This window comes from Xyrauchen texanus, chromosome 44 (genome assembly GCF_025860055.1).
Source record: "Xyrauchen texanus isolate HMW12.3.18 chromosome 44, RBS_HiC_50CHRs, whole genome shotgun sequence".
NCBI classification, from domain to species: domain Eukaryota; kingdom Metazoa; phylum Chordata; class Actinopteri; order Cypriniformes; family Catostomidae; genus Xyrauchen; species Xyrauchen texanus.
The window spans coordinates 21,460,023-21,486,677 of record NC_068319.1 but is presented as its reverse complement, the minus strand read 5'-3'; the positions used below and the strand labels follow the sequence as shown (position 1 = coordinate 21,486,677).

General features: G+C 41.0%; 1 protein-coding gene across 1 annotated transcript; it reads right to left on the bottom strand.

The window, feature by feature from the left end:
• Positions 1 to 9,031: 9,031 nt before the first annotated feature.
• Positions 9,032 to 21,488, bottom strand: adra1ab (adrenoceptor alpha 1Ab). The gene is made up of 3 exons (XM_052117795.1): positions 21,381 to 21,488; positions 17,590 to 18,831; positions 9,032 to 9,701 (listed from the first exon to the last, which is right to left on the bottom strand). Exons 2-3 carry the CDS (start codon positions 18,506 to 18,508, stop codon positions 9,196 to 9,198), a joined length of 1,425 nt encoding a protein of 474 aa, XP_051973755.1. The 5' UTR covers positions 18,509 to 18,831; positions 21,381 to 21,488; the 3' UTR covers positions 9,032 to 9,195.
• Between the last annotated feature and the right edge of the window lie 5,167 nt (positions 21,489 to 26,655).

The following is a 26,655-nucleotide window of genomic DNA, read 5'->3' as shown; positions in this document are numbered from 1 at the left end:
GCCCTTCGGTAGTGTCATTTTTTTATTTATTTTTTATAGAATGAATGAAAGATTTTTCTATTTGTGTGCTTGTTTTCCCTACTGAAATACATTCCCTGTCTTAGCTGGTTTAAGCTGGTCTAGCTGGTCTTCCAACCTGACCAAGCTGGTGTACAGCTTGTTTTGGTGGTTGGTCAGCTGGCATCCCAGCATGACCTGGTTCCCTTTCGATTCAGTTCACTCGACATTGCTGTAAGCTCTATGGGGAGTGTCCTTGCTGAAACCCTTATACAATAACGGCAATCCTCTGATTGGCAATTGTGTCTGAGCCCCGCCCCTTCAGACATACAGTTGGTCTATATAAGCGGATGCTCAGTCACCGTTTCTTCAGAATTTTCTTCTTTCAAGACTGCAAACTTCGTCTTCATCTTGGAACACTCTCTGCTTTACCGTCGAGATACTCTTACAATGGACAGAAATTCTCGGCAAGACATGAACAGGATAACTTGTCATCTGTGCTCAGCGCCTGCACCGGGAGACTTACAGCTACCCTGTGTGTTCTGGTTAAGAGTTCTCCACATCAAAGACGCTCTCAGTGAACCGTTTCTTCAACAAAACATAGTGAGCAAATCAACAAGCTCACTGTCCTGCTGCACGAACTGGGTGTTAAAAACAATCGAGTGTGGTAAATTATTCAGTTTGTAAGCCGGCCACCACACTTCACCTGCATTAAGCAATTTGTGGTCTGACCACAGGATGCACCGGTGTTGCATGCAGAGATTCACCGTTATTTTCTCTTTCTGTAGAAAGATGGCAGGCTTTAGCCCAATGTAGATCTGAGACGCTTCAATCACATGCTCGTGAAGCGCCCATTCGAAATGCTAACTCAGAAACAGATTTGGTACTCAGAACTGGTTTGCATCAATTGCCTGGCTGCTCTAGCACCATGGACAGTGCCGGCCTTCTACCCACAGGGTGTTGGTAGAAGGAACTGCCCCTAAAACCTACTTTTCCAACCATATTATGAGAGGGTTAATAAACCATACTGTGTATATCCATTTGGTTCAGAATACATTAAATTCCATCTGGTCTCAGCCACGTGGAACTATTCATATACACTTAAAAATTACTTATAAGTCATCTGCCTGTGGCCTGTGACTCCATATGAAAATCTCTATTTAGTGTTATAACTCCTGGAGTGTGATGTCATGTAGTGCCACATAGTGCTTACAGCAATGTCGAGTGAACTGAATCGAAAGGGAACGTCTCCGGTTACACATGTAACCTCAGTTCCCTGAAATCAGGGAATGAGACATTGCGAAATCTGTCCGCTCTACTACTTTAGAGTTTCATAAAAGGAGTGACTGAATGGCTGAAGGGGCGTGGCTCTGACACCACTGCCAATCAAAGGATTGGCATGATTGTATAAAGGTTTCAGCAAGGTTGTGAGGATGGACATTCCCCATAGTGCTTACAGGAATGTCTAGTTACCATCATCCTTTCCTCGTGTTTCTTCTGATTTGGTCTGAAAACACAAAAGGCAACTGATTTGTTAGCAAGTGAGGTATGTTAGCACACTGTTAGCAGTAGAGCTAATCAAAATATGTATTTTGTTAGATTTGTGCAATGTGCCAACTGGTATCCATGACCAGCTAAGTTTAAAAGAAGTTAACCAGACTGGCCTGATCAGGCTGGGAAACCAGCTAATTCCAGCAAACCAGAATAGGCTGGTTTAAGCTGTTTATTTCAGCAAGGTTTCGTCTGATTTGGTTTAAGAATACAAAGATCAACAAATGATCTGTTAGCCCGCTAGGTTAGCTTTGTTAGCCCAATGTTAGCAGTAGAGCTTATAAAAATACTTATCTGAACAGTTATGTCTAAAATCAGTTGACTGGCCTGATCAGGATGTAAAACCAGCTAAATCCAGGAAACCACCATAGTCTAGTTTAAGCTGTGTATTTCAGTAGGGTTTCATCTGATTTAGTCCAAAAGCACAAAGGGCAACAACTGATCTGTTGGCAAACTCTTAGCAGAGCTAATAAAAGATGTATTTTGTGGATGTTGCTTAACCTTATTGTCAGCTGAGATGAAGAATAATGACAAGTAGAAAGTAAAAATAAGTAATAAAAAGCTTTAACTGGTTTTAATGTGCCTAGCTTAAATGTCTGAATGGATAAGCAATGGCAGACCGATGCTTATTCACCCTATTTTTTATTTTATTTATATAGAGTATGTTTTCTTTTAGTAAATCTGTCCTTCAGCTGGTTTATTTTTTTCTCCTTTTGCACATCGGCAAAATCTTGGCCTGTACCATCATTCTCCATTGCTTGTCTTTTCCTCTCTGTGACTCAACACTGAGAAACACACTTATACACAGACAGCACATACACAGGCAACAAGCTCTGATTCTTTCCAGCACTGACATTTGAGGTTAAACCCAGCATATTTGTGGTTATTTATAAGCAGCTTTGTAAGTGTGTAGCGAGATTTTAAAAGACACACTGTTGATTGTTCAAAGTGAGGTAACAAGATATCCAAATGTAAATTAGTAGTACACTTTCAGAGTGAACAAACCTCTAAGATCAGTGGTTTTGCTTCAGGACCCAGATTTCACTTTGTACATCAAGTGGTAACCCAACACAATGTTATTTTGACTTTTTAAAATAATTATGCATACATTTTTTGCAAATACTGAGAAAACTGTGACAGAAAACTGGATTTTATTCCCTCCAATCTGTGCTCACAAGATGTGTGGTATATATGCATCTTTCAATTGGAGGCTGAAGCTAGTCTTAAATCTTGCTGTGCATGGACTGATTTATTAAAGAAAATGGTGATATGGGTTGCTGCACGATGGATAACAACTTGACCATTTGCAAAGTCAATTCGGTTCATACACTCCATGGAGGATATGTCTGCTTGTTATCACCTCCTCCTGTATGTTATAATTTCCTGTTTCTTGTTCGTCTCTTCCTGGCCTCATTGCTTTTCCACTGTTACTATGGCTACATGGCCTGCTAGACAAGTAGCATACCCCTAGCAACCCTTCTAGGCATAGTGCTATTAAAACAACATTGAATTGCTGGATTGTAATCACAGCTTTATTTGAAACAATGAAACACAAATCATATTTGTGCCCACCTTTGATCTCTCCTATCCCTACTTTCCAGGTGGCATATTTTACCACTGAACTGTGATTAAAGAGACAACACAGCAAAAAATCTGTTTCTAAATCAGTATTTTTGTGTTGTAAAAAAAATATAAACACAAGATATATTAACATTGTGTGAGGATTGTGTGTTGGACTTGCTGTCAAATAATATTTTTCTTACCCCATCAGCATTTTTTTCTTGTTTTAAAAAGAAACCTCATATAATTGTATTAGATTTATGCTTAAAATAAAGTGCCGCCAAAACAGTGCCAACCATTCTTAGATGCTATACTTCTCACCACAATTGTACAGAGTGGTTATCTGAGTTACCGCAGACTTTGTCAGTTCGAACCAGTCTGGCCATTCTCTGTTGACCTCTATAATCAACAAGTAATTTCCATCCACAGAACTGCTGCTCTCTGGATGTTTTTTGTTTCCAGCACCATTCTGATTAAATTCTAGAGACTGTTGTGCATGAAAAATCCCAGGACATCAGCAGTTACAGAAATACTCAAACCAGCCCATTTGGCACCAACAATCATACCTCGGTCCAAATCTCTGTGATCAAATTGTTTCCCCATTCCGATGGTTGATGTGAACATTAACTGAAGCTCCTGATCTATATTCACATGGTTTTATGCTCTGATAACACTGATATGCACTGATATCAATGTATAGCTTCTTAAACTACTTCAAAGTTCTCATCAAATAGTCCTCCATGTGCAGCAATGACAGATTTACAGATCCTTGGCATTCTAGCTGTTAGTTTGTCTAGATACTCAGGTGACATTTCACTCCACACTTCCTGTAGCACTTGCCATAGATGTGACTGTCTTGTTGGGCACTTCTCACGCACCTTACTCTCTAGCTGATCCCACAAATGCTCAATGGGGTTAAGATCCATAACTCTCTTTTCCAATTATCTGTTGTCCAACGTCCATTTCTTTGACCACTCTTTTCAACATTTTCTTTTTGTTTTTCTGTTTCAAAAGTGGCTTTTTCTTTGCAATTCTTCCCATAAGGCCTGCACCCCTGAATCTTCTCTTTACTGTTGTACATGAAACTGGTGTTGAGCGGGTAGAATTCAATGAAGCTGTCAGCTGAGGACATGTGAGGTGTCTGTTTCTCAAACTAGAGACTCTGATGTACTTATCCACTTGTTTAGTTGAACATATGGCCTTCCACATCTCTTTCTGTCCTTGTTAGAGTCAGTTGTCCTTTGTCTTTGAAGAGTGCAGTGTACACCTTTGTATGAAATCTTCAGTTTTTTGGCAATTTCAAGCATTGTATAGCCTTCATTCCTCAAAACAATGATTGACTGATGAGTTTTTAGAGAAAGCTGTTTCTTTTTTGCCATTTTGGACCCAATATTGAACATAGTTGAAAAAAATAGGTTTTGGAATTAATGATGTGGACCAAATAATTAAGAAAAGCAGCCAATAAGTGCCCAGCATATAGATGGGAACTCCTTCAATACTATTTAAAAAGCATCCCAGGGTGATTCCTCAAGAAGTTGGTTGAGAAAATGTCAAGAGTACATGTCTGCTAAATCATGCTAGGATAATATGGATCATCATGTTTTGCACAAACTTAAGGAGCCCATGCCAATTCCAGTGCATGCTTTCATTAAAGCAAAAGGGTGACATACTGTAGCAAACACTAAATAATTCTGAAATTCATTACTTTTTCAACTACATTTTCTTACAACGAGTGTATAATGTTTAATTAGTTTTAGTTTTTTATTAACTTATTAAATTATTGCCAAAAATATAAATATTTTTATTATCGTCTCAGATGTTTGGTCCCCACTTTATGTAGACTACATTTTTTTGTATCATTTTTTTGTTGTAAATTAAATATAGCAGAAATTAAGTACTTTCTACACTGAATAAGTTAGTTTAAGCATGAACTTGAAAATATTATGTAAGTTTTATATTTGTACTCGCATGTACAAATTAATTCTCTAACAGCTTATTAGTAAATATTATTTATGATTGTTTGTTATCTTAACGATGCATCATCATGTACAAAACCAAAAGTAGAAAATCTTGTCATATTTATTTGCTAATTTGAGTAAATTAATCAGGTAATATAAATAAGCGAATTCGTGAATAATTAATGAGCTTGCATGGTTTCACTGTATTTAAGTTGATTTACACAGTTTTTATAGTTTATTTTGGTGTTATGTGCATTTGGTAATGTTTTGTTTTGAGTTAATTTTCTTCTCAAAATTATTTGAGAAGTTCATGATCCAAAAAATTATCTGTTGAGTGTTAACGACATTGTGTTTTGTGCACAAGATGTTGAGGTCGGCGTACGGAGCTCTGGATCTGGTTTCTTACGCTATTACAGTTTTTCTCAATCGATTTGGTACATTTCTCTAAACTCGGGTAACTGCTCTCAAAACATTTAACACAGTGATCTGTACACTTCGTAATTGTCCTAAACAGATAGTAAATTTTCCTTCATTTCATACAAATTACAAATCAAAAGCATAATTTTCTCAAAACACTGTGCACCAAATTCCCTAATGTTATCACAGCAGTTCATACAGCCAACCAAATCTTTAATATACCAGGAAAAACTTTTGCAGCTTTTTCATTGGTCTTCACAAAGATCACAAGCATTTTTGTACCATTTTCAAAACACAACAAACAAAACTCTATGAATTGTAAAATAGTCAGTTGCACACCTTATGTCCTCAATTAACCCCAAATTGATATCTGATGAGTTAATAATCCACTCAACACAGAAAAAGCCAATTTACTAATTGTTCACACAGCTGTCTTAATTACAACAACTACAAAAGGGGAAGAGAAGAAGAACAAAGATAAATGAGGAGAAAAGACAATAAAAAGAATGAGCAGTGGAAAAGGAAGAGGTGTAAGAGTGAGAGGCGGTGGACAGGGTAGAGGGAAAAGAAGAGGAAGAGGAGATGGAGAAGGAGCAAGAAGAGCTGAATATGTAGGAGAAAGAAGAGCTGAGGATGTAGGAGAAAGAGAAAGAAGGGCTGAGGATGAAAGAGAAAGAAGAGCTGAGGATGAAAGAGAAAGAAGAGCTGAGGATGAAAGAGAAAGAAGAGCTGAGGATGTAGGAGAAAGAGAAAGAAGAGCTGAGGATGAAAGAGAAAGAAGAGCTGAATATGTAGGAGAAAGAAGAGCTGAGGATGTAGGAGAAAGAGAAAGAAGGGCTGAGGATGAAAGAGAAAGAAGAGCTGAATATGTAGGAGAAAGAAGAGCTGAGGATGTAGGAGAAAGAGAAAGAAGAGCTGAGGATGAAAGAGAAAGAAGAGCTGAGGATGAAAGAGAAAGAAGAGCTGAGGATGTAGGAGAAAGAGAAAGAAGAGCTGAGGATGTAGGAAGAGGAGAAGAGAGAGGAGTAGAGGGAGAAGAGATGGATAGATTGGAGGGCAATGGTATAGTGGAAAGAGAAAGAATAGAACACATAAGAAGAGATGGACAGAGAGGAAGAGGAGGGCGAGGTGTAAGAGGAGGGCGAGGTGTAAGAGGAGGGCAAGGTGTAAGGCAAGGTGTAAGAGGAGGGCAAGGTGTAAGGCAAGGTGTAAGAGGAGGGCGAGGTGTAAGAGGAGGGCGAGGTGTAAGGCAAGGTGTAAGAGGAGGGCAAGGTGTAAGAGGAGGGAGGAGAGGTAGAAGGATAGGGTACACGCGTGTTTCAAATTAAATCAGAGCCACACTGATTGACCATGTCATAAATCATGGTCTCTCACTGAGAGAAGTTGGGCAGAGAGTTCAGCCCAATATAAACAGATCCACAGTGGCTTCAATTATCCGCACATTTCAGAGGGAAAACCGGTAAGTAACTATATCATTCTACTTCTAAAATGATAGTCCATGTAGTCTTGTTTGGCATAGGTCTAGATTTCTACAGTAAATGTTCCTGCTTGTCCAAACATTTTTCAGAATTGAAGTTCGAGAACATTCAGGTGGACGAACAAGACTTCTTTCAATTGAACAAGAGCATGCCATTGTTGACATGGTGGTCCAGAACAACACCCTCCGCCTCAAAGAAATTCAGCAAAGGATAACACAGGACAATCAACTGTTCCACAATATCCACCAATGCAGTCTCTCCACAATTGATCGTGTTCTAAGGAGAAATTCAATCCGAATGAAGCAAGTATACAAAGTGCCCTTTGAGAAGAACTCCGTTAGAGTGAAGGAGTTGCGATTCCAGTTTGTTCAAGTATGTGCAACCCAATTACTGCACTTTTATTGTCAAAACAAAGATATATTTTTTCTGAATTTTAAGTATGTGTCAAACTATTCCATGCTACTGTAAGTGAAAAGATTTAGGCATATCTATGTATACTGCTGCGTCAAAGTGTGAACTCAAACTTCAGCAACAGTTTCACAGTAGTATTGACTGCAATCAATGCCATTACTGTAAAACACTAACTTACTGTATTGTACCTTGTGTTCTTTTTACTCTAGAGAATCTTGGAGTTGGATAGCAGTGCAACTCATTATGAGTACCTGTATATTGATGAAGCAGGCTTCAATCTTCACAAAAAAAGGAGAAGAGGGAGAAATGTGATCGGCCGTCAGTGCTACAGTCAATGTCCCTGGACAACGAGGAGGCAACATCACTCTCTGTGCCACAATTTCTACAACTGGTGTTGTGGCACACAATGCTGTCTTGGGACCATACAACACAGCAAGGCTCCTACATTTTTTAAATCTCCTCAATGAAATCCTCTTTCCGCAGGGTGATCAGGAGCAAATGGTGCGGAATTTTGTAGTTGTTTGGGACAATGTCCAATTCCACCATTCAGCACTAGTGCGAGAGTGGTTTGAGAATCACCCACATTTCAGGATGGTGTTCCTTCCACCATATTCTCCTTTCCTGAATCCAGTTGAGGAATTCTTCTCCTCTTGGAGATGGAAAGTACATGACCGCAACCCTTACAACCAAGTAAGTCTTCTTCAAGCGATGGAAGAGGCCTGTGGAGATATTGGGGCACAAGCATGTCAAGGATGGATACAGCATTCAAGGCGTTTTTTCCCACGATGCATGACTCGTGAAAACATTTGCTGTGATGTTGATGAAATTCTCTGGCCAGATGTAATTGAGAGGCATGATCAATAAATTAATTGATTCAATGAATGCAGTTTTTTTTTTTTTTTTTTAAACCTATGTACTTATTTGCATTTTACAACTCCTTGTAATACACCTGGACTCATCATTAAAGAACTTAATGAAAAACATGTATTTGCATTTATTTCTTTGTGTATCTTCAGCTGAATTTGTTATCAAATCAACAGAGAACACACTTTTATGTGAATATTGGTGTTAATATTGAATTTTAATAAATGCATTACTAGAATAAAATGCTGTGTTTCATTGTGCAGTGAATACTTAACTGTTTCGCCAACATAAGAGTGTATTTAGTTTGCTGTGTTAACTGTTTTGAGAGCAGTTACCTGAGTTTGGAGAAATGTACCAAATCGATTGAGAAAAACTGTAAAGCGAGGTGATGATAAAGCAAGTACGTTAAAAATGCATTGAAATGCTAGTACATCTTTAAAAGTATGGTTTAATTCAGCACTACATTGCTAAAGTAAAATGTGCAAACAAAGAGTAAGTAAAGATTACTTGAGTATTTCTAATTAAGGCCACCAAGGATTGTGCGTAGCCTTACTTAAAAATATGATTATTACTTTTAATAGAAATTTCTACATGGAAGTAAACCCCACTCCAAATTTTTTTCAGTGTATATTTGTAATACAAATCACAAGAAACACAAACACAAATTAATAAGTTATCCCTGTATAACCTAGTTGGGTTATTTAGTCAGTAAACTCAAAATAATGAATCCTCAAAATGTAGACACATATTAATACACATATTAGAATACTAAACATAGAATATTGAGTTATCATTTTTGCCATTAGGTGGCATACGTGTACAAGAGATCCCTCAAATGCAGAGCCTTCTGACATTGTGTACCCTTCTACAGAAGCTTTCCAAGTTTCATAATGTTTTGTTCTTTGTAAAATGCCTATTTAAAAGTTCTCTTTAGAGACTGAAATTATTTCTGAAACATTTCATATAGCCTCACCTTCCATGTCACCTATAGTAACCTGATGAACCTTAGTCAGAGAGGGTACTGTAGTTGCATGCAGTTCCATGCCAGAGCATGCAGATTTCTCAGTGGTACTGAAGCAGCAGGTCTTCAGTACACACATACCATGGCCATGTGCAGTACAGGAATGCTCAGTCAGTGCCACAGTGGTAGGTGATGCCTTATTAGACATCCAGCATGCTGCTGAGTCAGCAGATCTAGATGGTGAACCCTGTGAAGGCAGGGCGAGGTTGAAGGGTGAGTCTGGTTTGGGGTCATGCAGGGTAATTGGGCTTCGACAATGGCCTGCCGGGGGGCTCCAGGGCGTTCTGTTGAGGCAATGGCCATGAAGAACATTCTGGAAAGCCTTCTTGAACTCCTGGCTGAAGCATGGGTAGATGATGGGGTTGAGGCAGCTGTTGAAGTAGCCAAGCCAGAAAGTAATTTTAAAGACAGTCTCTGAGGGTCTATGGGAGTGGGAGATGGAGCCTTTGGGGACATGGAGAGAAATGAAAGACAGAATCATTATCTGAGGCATGCGACCTCCAGCTGAATTCTTACCGTGACCCCAAGACACCGATTTAATATTTTCAAAGGCTGAGACTTGCTGCAATATTGCTTCTCTTTGCCTTTGATGTGGACATTTCTCTCAAGTGTTTTGAAAGCTTTACATTAAAAACACAAATTACTGACTCAGAGAGTATTTAATAATATCTTAGCTTTACACTAAGGCACAGGTCAATAAAAAGCTACAGCTGAAGTCACAAGTTTACGTACACTTAGGTTGCAGTCATTAAAAAAAAATGTTTAACCACTCCACAGATTTAATATTAGTAAACTATAGTTTTTTTTTAAGTCATTTAGGATATCTAATTTGTGCATGACACAAGTAATTTTTCAACAATTGTATACAGACAGAATGTTTCACTTTTAATTGACTATATCACAATTCCAGTGGGTCAGAAGTTTACATACACTAAGTTAACTGTGCCTTTAAGCAGCTTGGAAAATTCCAGGAATTAGCCAATTAGATTCAGATAGGAGGTGTACTGAATTGGAGTTGTACCTCTGGATGTATTTTAAGGCCTACCTTCAAACTCAGTGCCTCTTTGCTTGACATCATAAGAAAATCAAAAGAAAATCAGCCAAGTCCTCAGAAACAAATTGTGGACCTCCACAAGTATGGTTAATCATTGTGAGCAATTTCCAAATGCCTGAAGGTACCATGTTCATCTGTACAAACAATATAATGGAAGTATAAATACCATGGGACTATGCAGCCATAATACCAGTCAGGAAAGTGATGCATTCTGTCTCCTAGAGATGAATGTAGTTTGGTGTTGTAATGATTACCCTGTCTTGTCTCTCTGTTGCCCCCTTGTTTTCCATCTTGTCACTTTTCACTTCTTAAGTTTTCACTTTAGTCCCTTATTTAATTCCATAGTCCACCCTGTCTCGTTTCACTGTTGCCCTCTCGTTTTCCATCTTGTTGTCACTTTAGTCCTTTATTTGATTCCACAACCCTCTGTTAGCGTTCGTATTCACTGTTCATTGTTTACACCTGCCCTGGTTAATTTGCCTTTGGTTTCTGTTTATCACCTTGTTACCTTGTTTGAGTTCTGTCCTTTCATTGGCCACCTTTCCCACGTTTGTCTATTTATACCCCGTGTCTTTGTGCTGTCTTTGTCGATCGTTGTTTGGTGTAAACCCGGTATGTGTTCCCTGCCCAAGTTCTCCGTTTGATCCTTCGTGTTTTAGTTTACTGTTTTATGCTTTATTTCCCCATCGTGGGTTGTTTGTTTGTGTTTATCTTCTGTTTTTTCAAATAAAGCCTCAGCTGCGTTTGGATCCGTAACTCCTCGTCTGCCTCGTTACTCCAACATTACAGAACGATCGACCTCCCATGGATCCAGCAGCTATCCGAGCCAAATGTCGGCTGCTCAATTTGCAGCAAGAGCACTACCCGCTCGTAGACCACGCTCGCTACTTCCTCCTCCTGGCCAACGCTACTGACTTCCCGGACTCTGCGCTGATGGTCTTCTTCAGGGATAGCTTAAATCCCTCGCTGAGGGAGCAGGTGCCACAGGCAACGCCCGGCAGCACTCTCCGCGACTACCTGGAGATGACCCTACTAGCGTGCAGCTCACCGCACCCTGTCACACCAGCCCCACCTGTCAGCGAGCCTGCCCCCACGCCGGTCGCCTTCCATGAGCCAGCGCGGCCCACTGCGTCTGCCCGGAGGAGGGAAAGAAGACGGGCTTCCGCCTCCCGGCCCGCGCCAACCCCGGTCTGCGAGCCTGAGCCCACGCATGTCACGGTGAGCGAGCTAGAGCCCCCGCATTTCACGGTGAGCGAGCTAGAGCCCCCGCATGTCACGGTGAGCGAGCTAGAGCCCACGCATGTCACGGTGAGCGAGCTAGAGCCCCCGCATGTCACTGTGAGCGAGCCCGAATCCTCGCCAACCACGGTAACCCAGCCAGAGCCTGTAGCCTCAGACATCAATGAGCCAGTGCCGCAAGCCCCAAACGTCAATGAGCCAGTGCCGCAAGCCCCAAACGACAATGAGCCAGTGCTGCAAGCCCCAAACGTCAATGAGCCAGTGCCGCAAGCCTCAAACGTCAATGAGCCAGTGCCGCAAGCCTCAAACGTCAATGAGCCAGCGCCTGTAGCCTCGACCGTCCCTGAGCCAGCGCCTGTAGCCTCGACCGTCCCTGAGCCAGCGCCTGTAGCCTCGACCGTCCCTGAGCCAGCGCCTGTAGCCTCGACCGTCCCTGAGCCAGCGCCTGTAGCCTCGACCGTCCCTGAGTCAGCGCCTGTAGCCTCGACCGTCCCTGAGTCAGCGCCTGTGGCCTCGACCGTCCCTGAGTCAGTGCCCAAAGCCACGACCGTCCCCGAGCAGGTGCCAGTAGCCACGACCGTCCAAGAGCCAGTGCCAGTAGCCTTGACCGTCCAAGAGCCAGTGCCAGTAGCCATGACCGTCCAAGAGCCAGTGCCAGTGCCAATGGCCGTGACCGTCCAAGAGCCAGCGCCTCTCGAGCCTTCCAGGGCTCCTCCTCCCGAGCTTTCCAGAGCTCAGCCATCCGAGTTTCCCGAGCTTTCCAGAGCTCAGCCATCCGAGTTTCCCGAGCTTTCCAGAGCTCAGCCATCCGAGTTTCCGAGCTTTCCAGAGCTCAGCCATCCGAGTTTCCGAGCTTTCCAGAGCTCAGCCATCCGAGTTTCCGAGCTTTCCAGAACTCAGCCATCCGAGTTTCCCGAGCTTTCCAGAGCTCCGCCTCGAGCTTCCAGAGCTCCGCCTCCGAGCTTTCCAGAGCTCCGCCTCCCGAGCCTTCCAGAGCTCCGCCTCTCGAGCCTCTCGAGTCTTCCAGGACTCCGCCTCTCGAACCTACCAGGGGTCCGCCCCTCAAGCCTCTCGAGCCTCCCAGGGCTCCACCTCCTGAACCTCTCGAGCCTACCAGGGCTCCGCCCCCTAAGCCTCCTACGGCTCCACCCCCAGAGCCTCTCGAGCCTCCTGCAACTCCGCCTACGGGGCCTCCTACGGCTCCGCCTCCAGAGCCTCTGATTGCTCCGCCTCTCGATCCACTCAAGCCTCTGACGGTTCCGCCCCCAGAGCCTCTTGAGCCTCCTACGGCTCCGCCCCTCAAGCCTCTCGGGCCTTCCGGAGCTCCGCCTCTCAAGCCTCTCGGGCCTTCCGGAGCTCCGCCTCTCAAGCCTCCCAGGGTTCCGCCTCTCAAGCCTCTCGAGCCTCCCAGGGCTCCGCCCCTCAAGCCTCTCGAGCCTCCCAGGGCTCCGCCTCTCGAGCCTCCCAGGGCTCCGCCCCTCAAGCCTCTCGAGCCTCCCAGGGCTCCGCCCCTCAAGCCTTCCAGGGCTCCACCCCTCAAGCCTCTCGAGCCTTCCAGGGCTCCGCCCCTCAAGCCTCTCGAGCCTTCCAGGGCTCCGCCTCTCGAGCCTTCCAGGGCTCCGCCTCTCGAGTCTTCCAGGGCTCCGCCCCTCAAGCCTCTCGAGCCTTCCAGGGCACCGCCTCTCAAGCCTCTCGAGCCTTCCAGGGCTCCGCCTCTCAAGCCCCTCGAGCTTCCCAGGGCTCTACCCTTCCAGCCTCTCGAGCCATCCACGGCTCTGCCTTCCGAGCCTCCTCCTGAGCCTCCTACGGCTCTGCCTCCAGAGCCTCCAGCGGCTCCGTCTCCTGAGCCTTCCTTGGCTCCGTCTCCTGTGCCTTCCTCAGCTCCATCCCCGGAGCCTTCCAGGCCTCCGCCTCAAGAACTGTCTACGGCGCCACCGCCCTCAGCTCCGCCTCCTGAGCCTCCAGAGCCTCCCTCTGCTCCGCCTCCTGAGCTTTCCAGGGCTTCGCCCCCCGAGCCTCCTACGGCTCCGCCTCCAGAGCCTCCAGAGCCTTCTAGGGCTCCGCCTCTAGAACCTCCTTCGGCTCCGCCTCCTGAGCCTCCCTCAGCTCCGCCTTCTGAGCTTTCTACGCCATCGCCTCCCCCGGCTCCACCTCCCGAGCCTCCCTCGGCTCCGCCTCCCGAGCCTTCCACGGCGCCGCCTCCCAAGCCTTCTACGGCTCCGCCCACAGGGTACACCATGGCTCTGCCTGCCTCTGCTCTGCCCCCAGGGTCTCCTGTGGCCCTGCCTATGCCTCCTGCGGCGCCGCCACCCAAGTCTTCGACTGCCCCGCCTCAGAGGTCCTCCTTGGCTCCGCCTCACGCGGCTCCGCCAGCTCCCCCAGTGGCCACACCTCCCAGGTCCCCTGAACCGGCCATTGGCCCACGACCACCTCCCAGGCCACCGAAGCTGGCCTCTGTCCTGTGGCCTCCTCCCAGGCCTCCTGACCCGGTCCCTGTCTTGTGGCCTCCTCTCAGGGCTTCTGACCCTGTTCCCGTCCTGTGGCCTCCACCCAGGCCTCCTGCCCCTGTTCCTGTCCTGAGTCCTCTTCCCTGGCCTCCTGACCCAGTCCCTGCCCAGTGGCCTCCTCCCAGGCCCCCCGACCCGGTCCCTGTCCTTGCTAAGTGGCCAGCTCCCGGGCCATCTAAACCGGCCTCTGTTCTGCGGCCACCTGACCCTGGTCCCTTGACACACCCCCATAGACTGCTTGCCTGCCCTCTCGGCCTCATGGTCTATCTATCTACCCTCTCCACCTCCCTGGACTGCCTAATGGCCCCCGCGGACTTCCTGCCTGCCCAGTGTACCCCCCCTGGTCCGCCCATGTGCCCACTTGTCTCTGTCTGTTTGCCCCTGGTGCCCTCATTTTGGTTTTTCTTTGTGGGTCTTTTTCGGTCTTTTGTTGTTTTGATCGTCTGGAATCCGATCCTTAAGGGGGCTATGTAATGATTACCCTGTCTTGTCTCTCTGTTGCCCCCTTGTTTTCCATCTTGTCACTTTTCACTTCTTAAGTTTTCACTTTAGTCCCTTATTTAATTCCATAGTCCACCCTGTCTCGTTTCACTGTTGCCCTCTCGTTTTCCATCTTGTTGTCACTTTAGTCCTTTATTTGATTCCACAACCCTCTGTTAGCGTTCAGTATTCACTGTTCATTGTTTACACCTGCCCTGGTTAATTTGCCTTTGGTTTCTGTTTATCACCTTGTTACCTTGTTTGAGTTCTGTCCTTTCATTGGCCACCTTTCCCACGTTTGTCTATTTATACCCCGTGTCTTTGTGCTGTCTTTGTCGATCGTTGTTTGGTGTAAACCCGGTATGTGTTCCCTGCCCAAGTTCTCCGTTTGATCCTTCGTGTTTTAGTTTACTGTTTTATGCTTTATTTCCCCATCGTGGGTTGTTTGTTTGTGTTTATCTTCTGTTTTTTCAAATAAAGCCTCAGCTGCGTTTGGATCCGTAACTCCTCGTCTGCCTCGTTACTCCAACATTACAGGTGTGAAAAGTGCTAATCAATCCCAGAACAACAGCAAAGGACCTTGTGAAGATGCTGGAGGAAAAAGGTAGACAAGTATCTATATCCACAGTAAAACAAGACTTTTATCGACATAATCTGAAAGGCTGCTCAGCAGGGAAGAAGCCACTGCTCCAAAACTGCCATAAAAAATCCAGACTACAGTTTGCAATTGAACATGGGGACAAAGATCTTTTTTGGAGAAATGTCCTCTTATCTAATGAAAAAAAAATGGAACTGTTTAGCCATAATGATTATCGTTATGTTTGGAGGAAAAGGGGTGAGGCTTGCAAGCCGAAGAACACCATCCCAACATGAAGCATGGGGCTGGCAGCATAATTTGTAGGGGTGCTTTGCTGCAGGAAGGACTGGTGCGCTTCACAAAATAGATGGTATCATGAGGAAGGAAAATGATGTGGATATATCACAAAGCCCTGACCTCAATCTGGCAGAACTGAAAACGCGTGTGCGAGCAAGGAGGCCTACAAACCTGACTCAGTTACACCAGTTCTGTCTGGAGGAATGGGACAAAATTCAGGCAACTTATTGAGAGAAGTTAAACAATTTAAAGGCAATACTACCAAATACTAACAAAGTGTATGTAAACTTCTTGTTTAAGAAGATGAAATAAATAATTATCTTGTGGACTATTATTCTTCTTCTGATATTTCACTTTCTTAAAATAAAGTAGTGATCCTAACTGACCAAGACAGGCAATGTTTTCTACGATTAAATGTCAGGACTTGTGAAAAACTGAGTTTAAATGAATTTGGCTGTAAACTTTGTAGGTAAACTTCTGACTTAAACTGTATATCTCCACTGAATATTTAAAGATAGCTTAAATTATATCAATTTGTTTGTAAATACATCTGGATTCCATCCGGAATATTTTGTTTACTGAACTAGTTGCTGTTTAGCATATAGAAGCCTATTCTCGCAGACCTGGTCTATCACAACAAATTAGGGTGGTTGAAAGAGCAAAATACTCTCCCTTTCTCCCATAATTCATTCTTTCTTTCTAAACAGCCTCATTTAAATGCAATTTCAAAGGCCCAGGGAGGCTAATGGCAATGCAGTTTACACGTCACTTACAGCTCTGTTGTGGGAGTACAATGGATGTGTATTGGGTCATTTGGAAACATGGATCAGAATAAATAACAGAAAGTATATGAAGGCTTAACATCCGAAATGTGTTGTCCGTGCCTGAAAACAGTGTGCAGATACACTCATACACTCCTCATCTAAAACAACAAAATATTTTCAACATTACGTTTCCCATACAAATATTCTCTGAGTTATTGCATCTGTATAGAAAAAAGGTAAAGGAATAGTTCACCCAACAATTCTGGGCAATGGCGATGTGGAAGGCCCTTAAAGGTGTAGTTCACCCAAAAAGGAAAATTCTCTCACCCTCATGCCATCCCAGATGTGTATGACATTGTTTCTTCTGCAGAACACAGACAAAGATTTTTAGAAGAAAATCTCAGCTTTGTAGGTCCATACAAGTGAATGGTAGCCACAAATTTGAAGTTCCAAAAAGCACCTAAATGCAGAAAATAAACGAAATCCATAAGACTCCAATGGTTTAATACATGTCTTCTGAAGCAATCCAATCGGTTTTGGGTGAGAACAGACCAAAATGTTACTCCTTTTTATACTTTAAATCTCCTGATATGAAGTCTCCTTGTTGATCATGATTTCAAATTTGAGCTTGAAATCATGATTGTGCCTAGAGACTGCAATGGTAAGATGTACAGTGAAAAATGAGTTGTATTTTGGTCTGTTCTCACCTAAAACCAACTAGATCACTTCAGAAGACACTGATTAAACCCATGGAGTCTGATGGATTGCTTTTATGCTGCCTTTATGTGCTTTTTCGAGTTTAGGTCACTATTCACTTGCATTGTATGAAAAATGAAATTTGAGCTTGAAATCATGATTGTGCCTAGAGACTGCAATGGTAAGATGTACAGTGAAAAATGAGTTGTATTTTGGTCTGTTCTCACCTAAAACCAACTAGATCACTTCAGAAGACACTGATTAAACCCATGGAGTCTGATGGATTGCTTTTATGCTGCCTTTATGTGCTTTTTCGAGTTTAGGTCACTATTCACTGTATTTGCATTGTATTGACATAACAAGCTAACATCACATCTGGGATGGCATGAGGGTGAGTAAATGATGAAAAGAATTGTAATGTTTGGGTGAACAATCCCTTTAAGGCTTCAGAAGACACAAATCATATAGACAACCTTTATTATACTTTCATGGTGCTTTTTGGAGCTTGGTAGCATCCATCCCTGTTCACTTTCAATGTATGGAAAAGAGTAGCTTGACCATACTCTCCTTCTGAGTTCAACAGAAAACTTCATATGGGTTTGGAATGACATAGGGTGAGTAAATACATTTTTTAGGTGAACTATTCTTTTAAATTGACCACATTGATAAGTTTTGTGGTGTGTTTAGACTAGAGAAACAACTTGTTGATGGTACTCACTTATTGGCAGTACTACAAAAAAAGGCAGCCAGCAGAGCACGAAGCAGCCCACCACAATCCCCAGAGTCTTGGCTGCCTTCTTCTCCCGGGAAAACTTCAGCAGACGCATGAAAGTAAAGTGTGACTGCCTTGATCGCATGGCTCCTTCCTTCCCCGCAGCATCCTGAGCTTTGCGACAGTGAATCCGCAGTGTCTCCCCATGCTCCGTTAACCCATTAGTCTGCCATCCCTTATTCATGGAGCGAGTTTTGTGCCGGGCCACCACGTACACCCTACAGTACATTGCCAAAATCACCGCCAACGGCACGTAGAAGGAGCACGCAGCAGAGAAGATTGCGTACCCTGGTTCCTCGTTGACTCTGCACACTGATTCATCCTCCGGCATGGGCTCTCTCCATCCAAACAGTGGGCCGACAGATATGGCAGCCGAAAGGGCCCAGAGAGCTGCGACTGCGGCCAGTGCCCTCTGTCTTGTGGCTAGGAAAGTGTATCTCAGCGGGAAACTGACCGCCACACAACGATCCACAGAGATAACGCAAAGGCTAAGGATTGAGGCTGTGCTGCACAGCACGTCAAGCGCAGTCCAGGCATTACATAAAGTATGGCCGAACACCCAGCGGTCCAAGGCTTCAGAGACAGCAGAGAAAGGTACCACCACAGAGCTCAGAAGCAGGTCTGCTACAGCAAGATTGGCAATAAAGTAATGCGTTACAGAGCGAAGATGGCGATGGCATGCCACGGAGAGGATGACCAGGATGTTGCCCATCACACCGAATATTATAAAGACCATCAGCACCAAGCCTAAGGCTAGTGTCTTTGTGACACCTATCTCAAAAGAAGATATCACACTGCAATTTGGACAGTTTTCAGGAAAAATAGATGAAGTTAAGTTATCTTCTGCTGGAAGCAATTTGGTCATGATTTGAAAGAGTTTCTAGCTGTAAGTTAAGAAGTTAGGTTTGTGTACCTGCTTAATGTCATGTTTCTGTCAGAATTGTAGTTATATTGCAGACATGTTGTCCAGGACACAATCATCCATGGCTTTTAGTATGTATGTGGTGACAGGAATCATGTATTCATCTCAATGTAAATAGACTGTCCAGCCAAGACACAATGTTTCAAAATCAACATGCTTCAGTATCCAGTAGTTCAAGGCAAAAAGGTTTTGAAGGGAGCTTTGAGTAAAATTTCATCTTCTTGATTGATTCAGTCATCATTATATTTTGTATATGAACTTGCAACCTTGAAAAGGGAAAAAACAATAAAACAAAACTGAAATCGTTATTCAGTGGTAATCAAATTTACCAACATTTTTCAACATTTTATAATTTATGATTTATAAATTCTGGATGTGAACGTGGGGTTTATATAAAAATTTTAAAAAAGTCTACTGTGAAAAAGTCTTCACCGTAAGTCAAAATAATAGTATGAGATGGCGAAAGAAATAGAACAATTTGGCTTGTAAAAAAGTGATCAACTTTTACTCCTATAGAGAAAAATAAAATGATCAACGAATTATGTTATTATGATTTTTCTTAAGTTTAACCCCACACTCAAACCCTTAACAAAACCTAATTGTAATAGGAAAATAACTTTTTTGCAACGAAGAAAGAAAACATCGGGCCAATGCATAAATTGTGTGTGTGTGTGTGTGTGTGTGTGTGTGTGGTTTACAAGGACTTTTTTTGGTTACAAACCGGTAATTACAAGGGTATTATGTTATAAATGTGGTTTATGAGGACATTTCTAGTGTCCTGATAATTTACATCACTTAGACATACTAAACAATGTTTTACTGAAAATATAAAAGGTTTTTTGTGAGGGTTAGGTTTAGGGGTATGGGGTCTATAGTTTGTACAGTATAAAAATCATTATGTCTATGGAGAGTCCTCATAATTATAGCTGCACCAACGTGTGTGTGTGTGTGTGTGTGTGTGTGTGTGTGTGTGTGTGTGTGTGTGTGTGTGTGTGTGTGTGTGTGTGTGTGTGTGTGTGTGTTTTAAAGAGTTTCAAAGGCCCTGGTCAATGTGAACTGAACCGTTGCTAGATTTCTACTTTTGCCCTTGATGGACAAAATGCTTACAGGTTTGGAACGACATGAGGGTATAGCAGTTATGTCTTGTGCATGTTTAGGCATCTCAATTTGCAAAACCCTTAGGACTGATCTATATGCCAGTTTGCTTTAGCCCTGCACACTATAGACAAAATATACATCTTTCACTGAAACACAAGAAATTGGAAAATGATATTCATTTCATGCAATGAAAAAATCAAGCATGAAAATGCTGTCTGGTTGGTGAGCTGCCAAACAACCATATACAAAAGCTCTCAGGCTGATTGATTATACAAAGCTTTGGGAGATTTATGGGAACATATACCGAACCATGTCAATATGTTGGAAATATGCCTTGTGCTTAATAACAAGAGCAAGATACACAGATTACAACGATAAGGTGAAAGATACAACTAAAGAAGGTGGTGATCTTGTGTTAAGATTGCAGGATCAAAGTGGGATGTTTTAGATATATATAAAAACAAAATTCCAGCAGATCTTGGACTTTGTTTTGAATCAGGTATTTAAGCGTTTGTCCTCTACATTAAATCATGCACCATTAAATCGTGGTGTAGTGGTCTAAAGTGGTCTAAAGCACATAACTGGTAATCTGGTAATCAGAAGAACACTGGTTCGAGCCCCTCAACCACCACCATTGAGTCCTTGAGCAAGGCACTTAACTCCAGGTTGCTCCGGGGGGATTGTCCCTGTAATAAGGGCTCTGTAAATCGCTTTGGATAAAAGTGTCTGCCAAATGCATAAATGGTGTGTTCATCAGATATTAACTAGGCATTAAGTATGCCATTTACTCAAGTGAAGTCACAACGCAAAACAACTGCCCTGTTTATATCAAAATTGTTGCTGATGTGTATTTGTCCATTGATAGAACTCTTAATCCGAAATAAGCATAAATATCATCTACACTGTAAAAAGTGGTAGCCTGCAGTTGTCACCTTAACCCTTAAAATATGTTTTGTTGGTGTAACCTAATGTAGTCATGGTGATTTTGATTTTGTAGTGTTAAATAATATTTTTGACAAAAAGCTTACGTTTTAGGTTAAGATTTTTGTTCAGTGTAGCTAAATAGCTGCCTATTTTCCTTCTGAAATAAGGGACTATTTGTCACATATTTTATTCCAGTTAAAATATCTCAGGATAGGTTTGTTTTCAAAGTAAATGTTCTTGTTTTAAAGGTAGTCACATACCAAGTAACAAAGTAAAACTAGAATTGCAATTATAAAGGCTTACTTTTTTCAGCACAACTTAATCAGTAAATCAAATATAATTGTTTTAGATGATATAACATACAGTATGAATAATATATATATAAAAAAAAATTGCAGCAAAAGTAAAATAAACCTTATTAATGGAATAAATATATGTAAATTGAGCAATTAAAGCAGTTCTTCATGCAGACATGCAGGTATAAATGTGTGTTCTTTGCAGCTAATTCGATCCAGACATCAATCATTCCGTCAAAAAAAAAAAAAAAAAAAAGAAAACAATTGTATACGAAATTTGTATGTTCGTTTTATTTTCGAACAATCATTGTTTGTTTGTTTGTTTGTTAAGACTCAAACGCACGGAAATGAACACGTTAGTAATAACCAAGCGCAGTCTGCAGTCACAATTACTATCAAACAAACATTAAAATTATTAGGAATTGTAATTATGGACGGATTTCACCATTTCAACGAAATATAGGCTAATTCTTAAAAAATAAACGATTAAAACGTACCGTCGTCGTTCACTTCAACTCTCTCGTGACCTTGAGAAAACGAATTCCACGCAGCTGATGGGATGCAAGTTGCAACAGTGTTTGTACAAACATCCCATAAACATCCCATAGGCTACTCAGTGTTTTCTACCAGAGTCTCTCTCTCTCTCTCTCTCTCTCTCTCTCTCTCTCTCACTCTCATTCACACTCACTCACTCACACACTTTCACACACTCTCTCTCTCTCTCTCTCTCTCTCTCTCTCACACACACACACACACACACACACACACACAAGGACAACTTTTTTTTTTTGCATTCATTTCCTTTGTTCTCTTTCAGTAAATCATAGATTGCTATCAATGTCACTTATCAATTCCATTAGATTTGATTGCGCAACAAGACATTTAGTACTAGATTATCATATTGTTGGTTTTATATGATCATTACAAAATTTCTGAGCACAGTTCATGGTTGCATGAACAGTCAGTGTGAAAATGTGTATAAAGTCTCTTAAGGTCAGCTTTGGTAATGAATGTGACTGTCACAGGCAAGAAACCCAGAGTGATTTATGTGGTTTTATGAATGGCATGTCCATCTATGGCTATGAATGTTGCTCCCTATTTCTCTTTGTGTCCCTTGCTTTCTCTCAATTATTCATCATTATGATTTGTTTCACAATTCCACAATTATACCTATCCATCCATCCATCCATCCATCCATCCATCCATTTTAAACACAATATTATTGAGTGCACCTATAAATTAGACTAATAGCATGAACACTAGAACTTTAGTGCATGCAGGATTGATTGCATTGGCATTCAACCCAGATGTGTTTGACTTTCTTTCTTCTGCTGAACACAAACAAAGATATTTAGAAGAATATTTCAGCTCTGCAGGTCCATACAATGCACGTGAATGGTGGCAAGAACTTTGAAGGACCGAAAAGCACGTAAAGGCAGTATAAAGTAATACATATGACTTCAGTGGTTAAATTCCTATCTTCAGAAGTGATATGATAGGTGTGGGAAATGTATAGTAAAAAATGACAGGCTGAGTTTGGAATGGCATACTATTCATACTATTTCTACCATATACACATGTGGTATGCCATTTTGAGCTCAGCCTTAAAAAAAAATTCCCTAATAATTTTCACACATTTCTCACTACTGTGTGAACATTATCAAAACTCTTCATACAATCAGCACAACGTCAGTCTGTGGACTAAACCGTTTTAATGCAAAATCCATTCATCTCTATCAAAAGTCACGAAATCTTTAGTTTCCAACAAGAATATGGGAACTTGAAGTGGTATGTACTGTGAGGAGGTACAATTTACAGTTTTTTACAGAACTACTGCAGGTTTTTTCATTGCTGTCTTTTTTTTTTTTTTTTTTCTGCATGGATGTCATTTTGTGGCAATATTCTATTCACAATATATGACTTTACATGTAAGGAATGTGTAAAATGGACATGCAAATGTGAATTTTCTGTTTACATGTAACACATTGCTACATTGCTAAAGATCCTTTTTCTGTGTACTACAGTATTGTACAGTATTGACTGTCCCCAGTAAACTTTTACCTACTGTTGAAATCGGTATCTAAAAAGCTCAGTGTGATACACAATAGCATTCAGCTAGACAAAACTGACATATAGGAATATCTTGTAAGCAGTCAGTGTCAACAAAAAAAGTTGAATAAAAATAATATTTGTATATCACAAACATTTCCAGGGTTAACTGCCATGGTGAAAAAAACATCAAACATTTTGACCTGTATGGCACACACGATGACAAAAAATTTTCATTTTGGTGGCATTGGCCAATTTACTGACACAATAACTAGGTTTTGAAGCATGAATTAAATGTTTTGGGTGAGTTACTACATTTTGCAGACATGCAATAGAGATGTCCCACAAAACAGTCATGACAATTGCACTTACAGTTTAGAGAATGTTAAGACGGTTTAAAAATGAGCCACAGCGATTGAGAAAAACTGCAAACTTCAGTTCAAAGCCTCACACAAAACAAAATTTGACAGAATTGCTATATTTCTATTATAACAGTATACTGAAATACAGTATATCTACAATCAAGATAAGCAAATTAATCATAATAATAAAATAAATAATAAAAAAACCCAGCAGATTCCCATTTTAGTTGAAGACCTAGTTTATCAATACCATTACATCTCTCAAAAATTATATATATATTTTTAAATGATTACTTTTGCATGCATGGATCAACAACTAGGTAACAGAAAAAGAGCAGTTGGCAGGAGAAGGAGAGGAGTGCAGAAGACAAATGAGGGGAAGACCAAGAACTGTATAGTCTCTGATGAGATAAGGGCTACTGTTATTGATGATTTGATAAACCATGGTCTATCTTTGAGAGAGGCTAGACTGTGAGTGCAGCCAAATCTCCCACGCTCAACAGTGCTATCCAATGTGCGAATATTTCAACAAACAAACAAAGAAACAGGTAAGATATGCATTCATACACTCAGTATAGAATAGATTACATTCTACACAGTAAAGTGCCTCTCTTGCTTTGTAACAGAATATTGGTTTACATATAAACAAATTACAAATATTAGGACATGTGTTTTTGATTGACAATACATTTATATTGGGAGAAACAGTGTTTTGGTGAATGTATGAAGTGTTGTGATGGTTGTAGGGTGTTTTGGATGAAACATGAACTGTTGTGCTAGTTTATTGATAGAGATGACAGCGTGAAGAGGTTTGAAAATGCATCAGTATTGAGAAATGTGTGAAAATTATTGTAAACAACTGTAAATATTGATCTCTTTTTCATCCAAAGCAATTGTAGCACTTTCAGAGTCATTCATTTAACCACTGAGGTCTTATGGATAATCTTTATGCTGCCTTTCTATGCTTTTTGGTCCTTCAAAGTTCTGGCCACCATTCACTTGAATGGTATGGGCCTACATAGCTGAAATATGCTTATAAACATCTTGGTTTGTGTTCAGCAGAAGAAAGTAAATAATACACATCTGGAATGGCATGAGGGGTGAGTAAATGATGAGAGAATTTTCACTTTTGAGTAAACTATCCTTTTAAGCCATTATAACGCTTTCCCCAAGCTGCAGTCTCAAGACGTGATGCGAATGTTAAGAGTCCTTCAGTGTTTTGTTTCAGGGTTGCTTTGGAAATCAGCCAATAGCAGCACTTGCACAAACAATAAAGTATATAGAAGTAAGAATCTCCACTGATTAGAAGCTGGCAGACAGCAGACCAGATGACGGAACAGGTTTTGCAATTGAAAAGTGTTTTGGCCTGTGGAAATCACATCCGATCCAACTAATCCATTATGGAATATTAGAAATAAAAAAATGACATACTTACCAATCACTACTTACTCTCACTGTATTAATAAAATTCATTTTCTCTGTCCAGCATTGATGAAGATGTATTACTTGACATAGGTACACTGGCCATGCTTCCAAGGTATTCCAGAAGCTATTTATAACTGTAAAGTAACATAATAAACTTTCCAAGTTTCTCTGAAACTTAAAACTTCTACCACCCCTACCATCCCTAAGAAAGGGAACTCAATTTACTCTATTTTTAAGTTATGCAGAGAGGGAACAGCTGGCTTCTGTGAAATTACTGTCACTAATTGCCAATTTAGATAGCTGAGAGTTGGTGTTTGTGAAGAACACGGGGACCTGCACCCATTTTTAAAAGTCTATGAATTCCAATTAATTTCTCACATCAATCTGCATTTGAGAATGCTGAAAAATGTTGGTTTTGAACAAGAGGTGAACACATGACACATGAACACATGCCACAAGAAACCTTGAACAATGTGTTCTAACACTTTCTGTGTTCAACAGTCACTCATATCTGTCACTCATACAGATATGCAATCTGATCCAATGTAGTGCACATTGTGACAACTAATGGGTCATGATTAATTAATTTATTTATTTTATTCTGTCTTTTACTTTCTGTTTTTTTTTCTTCTTACATGTCTTTGCAGTATGTTTTATTCAACACTCTATATTAAATACATAAACACAAATACATATAAAGAAATAAACACACCTACACATTTGTGCATGAATATATACATAATTAAATGTGCAAGATATACAAATGAATAAATAATTGCACCTATTAATGCAAAATAATCCTTCACGCAACATGCCTAATGAGAGAATGTCAACAAATTTTCAGGCATCATAGACAAACTATCAAGTGTCTATCAGGTAGATATTCAGATGCCTACTGATATTTGATTGATATCCTCTCATTAAAGGTGCACTCTGTAACTTTTGTCTTTGTATCAACTTGGACTTACAGTGACACCAAGCGGCTTGAATGCAGCATCATTTAAATTCGATAGTTTTCAGTTTCAGATGTCATTGTAGAAATTTAGTGTTCACAGTCAGCCATGATTACTTTAATCAGTGAGTGAAAGTGTCAAATAACTGGACGGTTACTGAGATTAAGCGAATAGTATTCAGCTGGTCATGTGATTCTAACATGGCAGCCCCCACGTGCGGACCCTCTTCCTGTAGAATAAAACAGCTTTAATAAGGTTACTGATATGAGTCTTCACTTTAATGTGAGTTGTCATGATTTCCTACATATATTGCAAAATTACAATTAATGTCTTTAGTAGAGTTTGACTTTTCTAATGTGGAAAGAATAACTGAAAGCACCTTTAACATTTTGCTCAAAGATAAAAATAAATAGGGAACTACATACAGAAATAAATAAGTTATTAAAGAAATATAGACATATTGAATAAAAAAATCAACTTTCAGTTTAGCATTTAATTGAACATTTTTGCATTTTCAAATATTATTTATGTTTTATTTTTTATTGTTTTTGCAGTGATGGGTGTATTTGTTTTTTGTTAATTAATTATGTCTCGCACATGTCATTTTCATTTTTATATACATTTATATTTATGTATTTACGTATTTTCTGATTTTATTTATTTATGAATTATTCTTGCAGGTTTTGTCCTCCATATGTTTTCAACTCTCAAGAGAATAAATAAAAGGTGACGGATTAATGTTTATTATTTTTTATGTGCATTTCACCAATATTATATATGATGTTTTCTGTGTAAATTAATATCCAAACAATTAATATTATATTTAATATTAATATTCATTTAATTTTACAGCCAAAATCTTTATTTGTTTAACTCAAATAATTTGAATAGTTCTTATTTGCATAAAATCTAAGACGAGATACTATTGGATGTCGCCGTTGCTCTTTCCTGCGCTTGCGCAGGTTAGTATGAGAATCAGGAAG

Bases quoted from the DNA above. Each gene is read 5' to 3' on its own strand.
- adra1ab (XM_052117795.1), bottom strand. From the start codon at position 18,508: ATGACCAAATTGCTTCCAGCAGAAGATAACTTAACTTCATCTATTTTT. The intron at 9,702-17,589 runs GTGAGTACCATC...ATGTCCCCAAAG, and splicing joins TTTTGTAGTACTGCCAATAA to GCTCCATCTCCCACTCCCAT.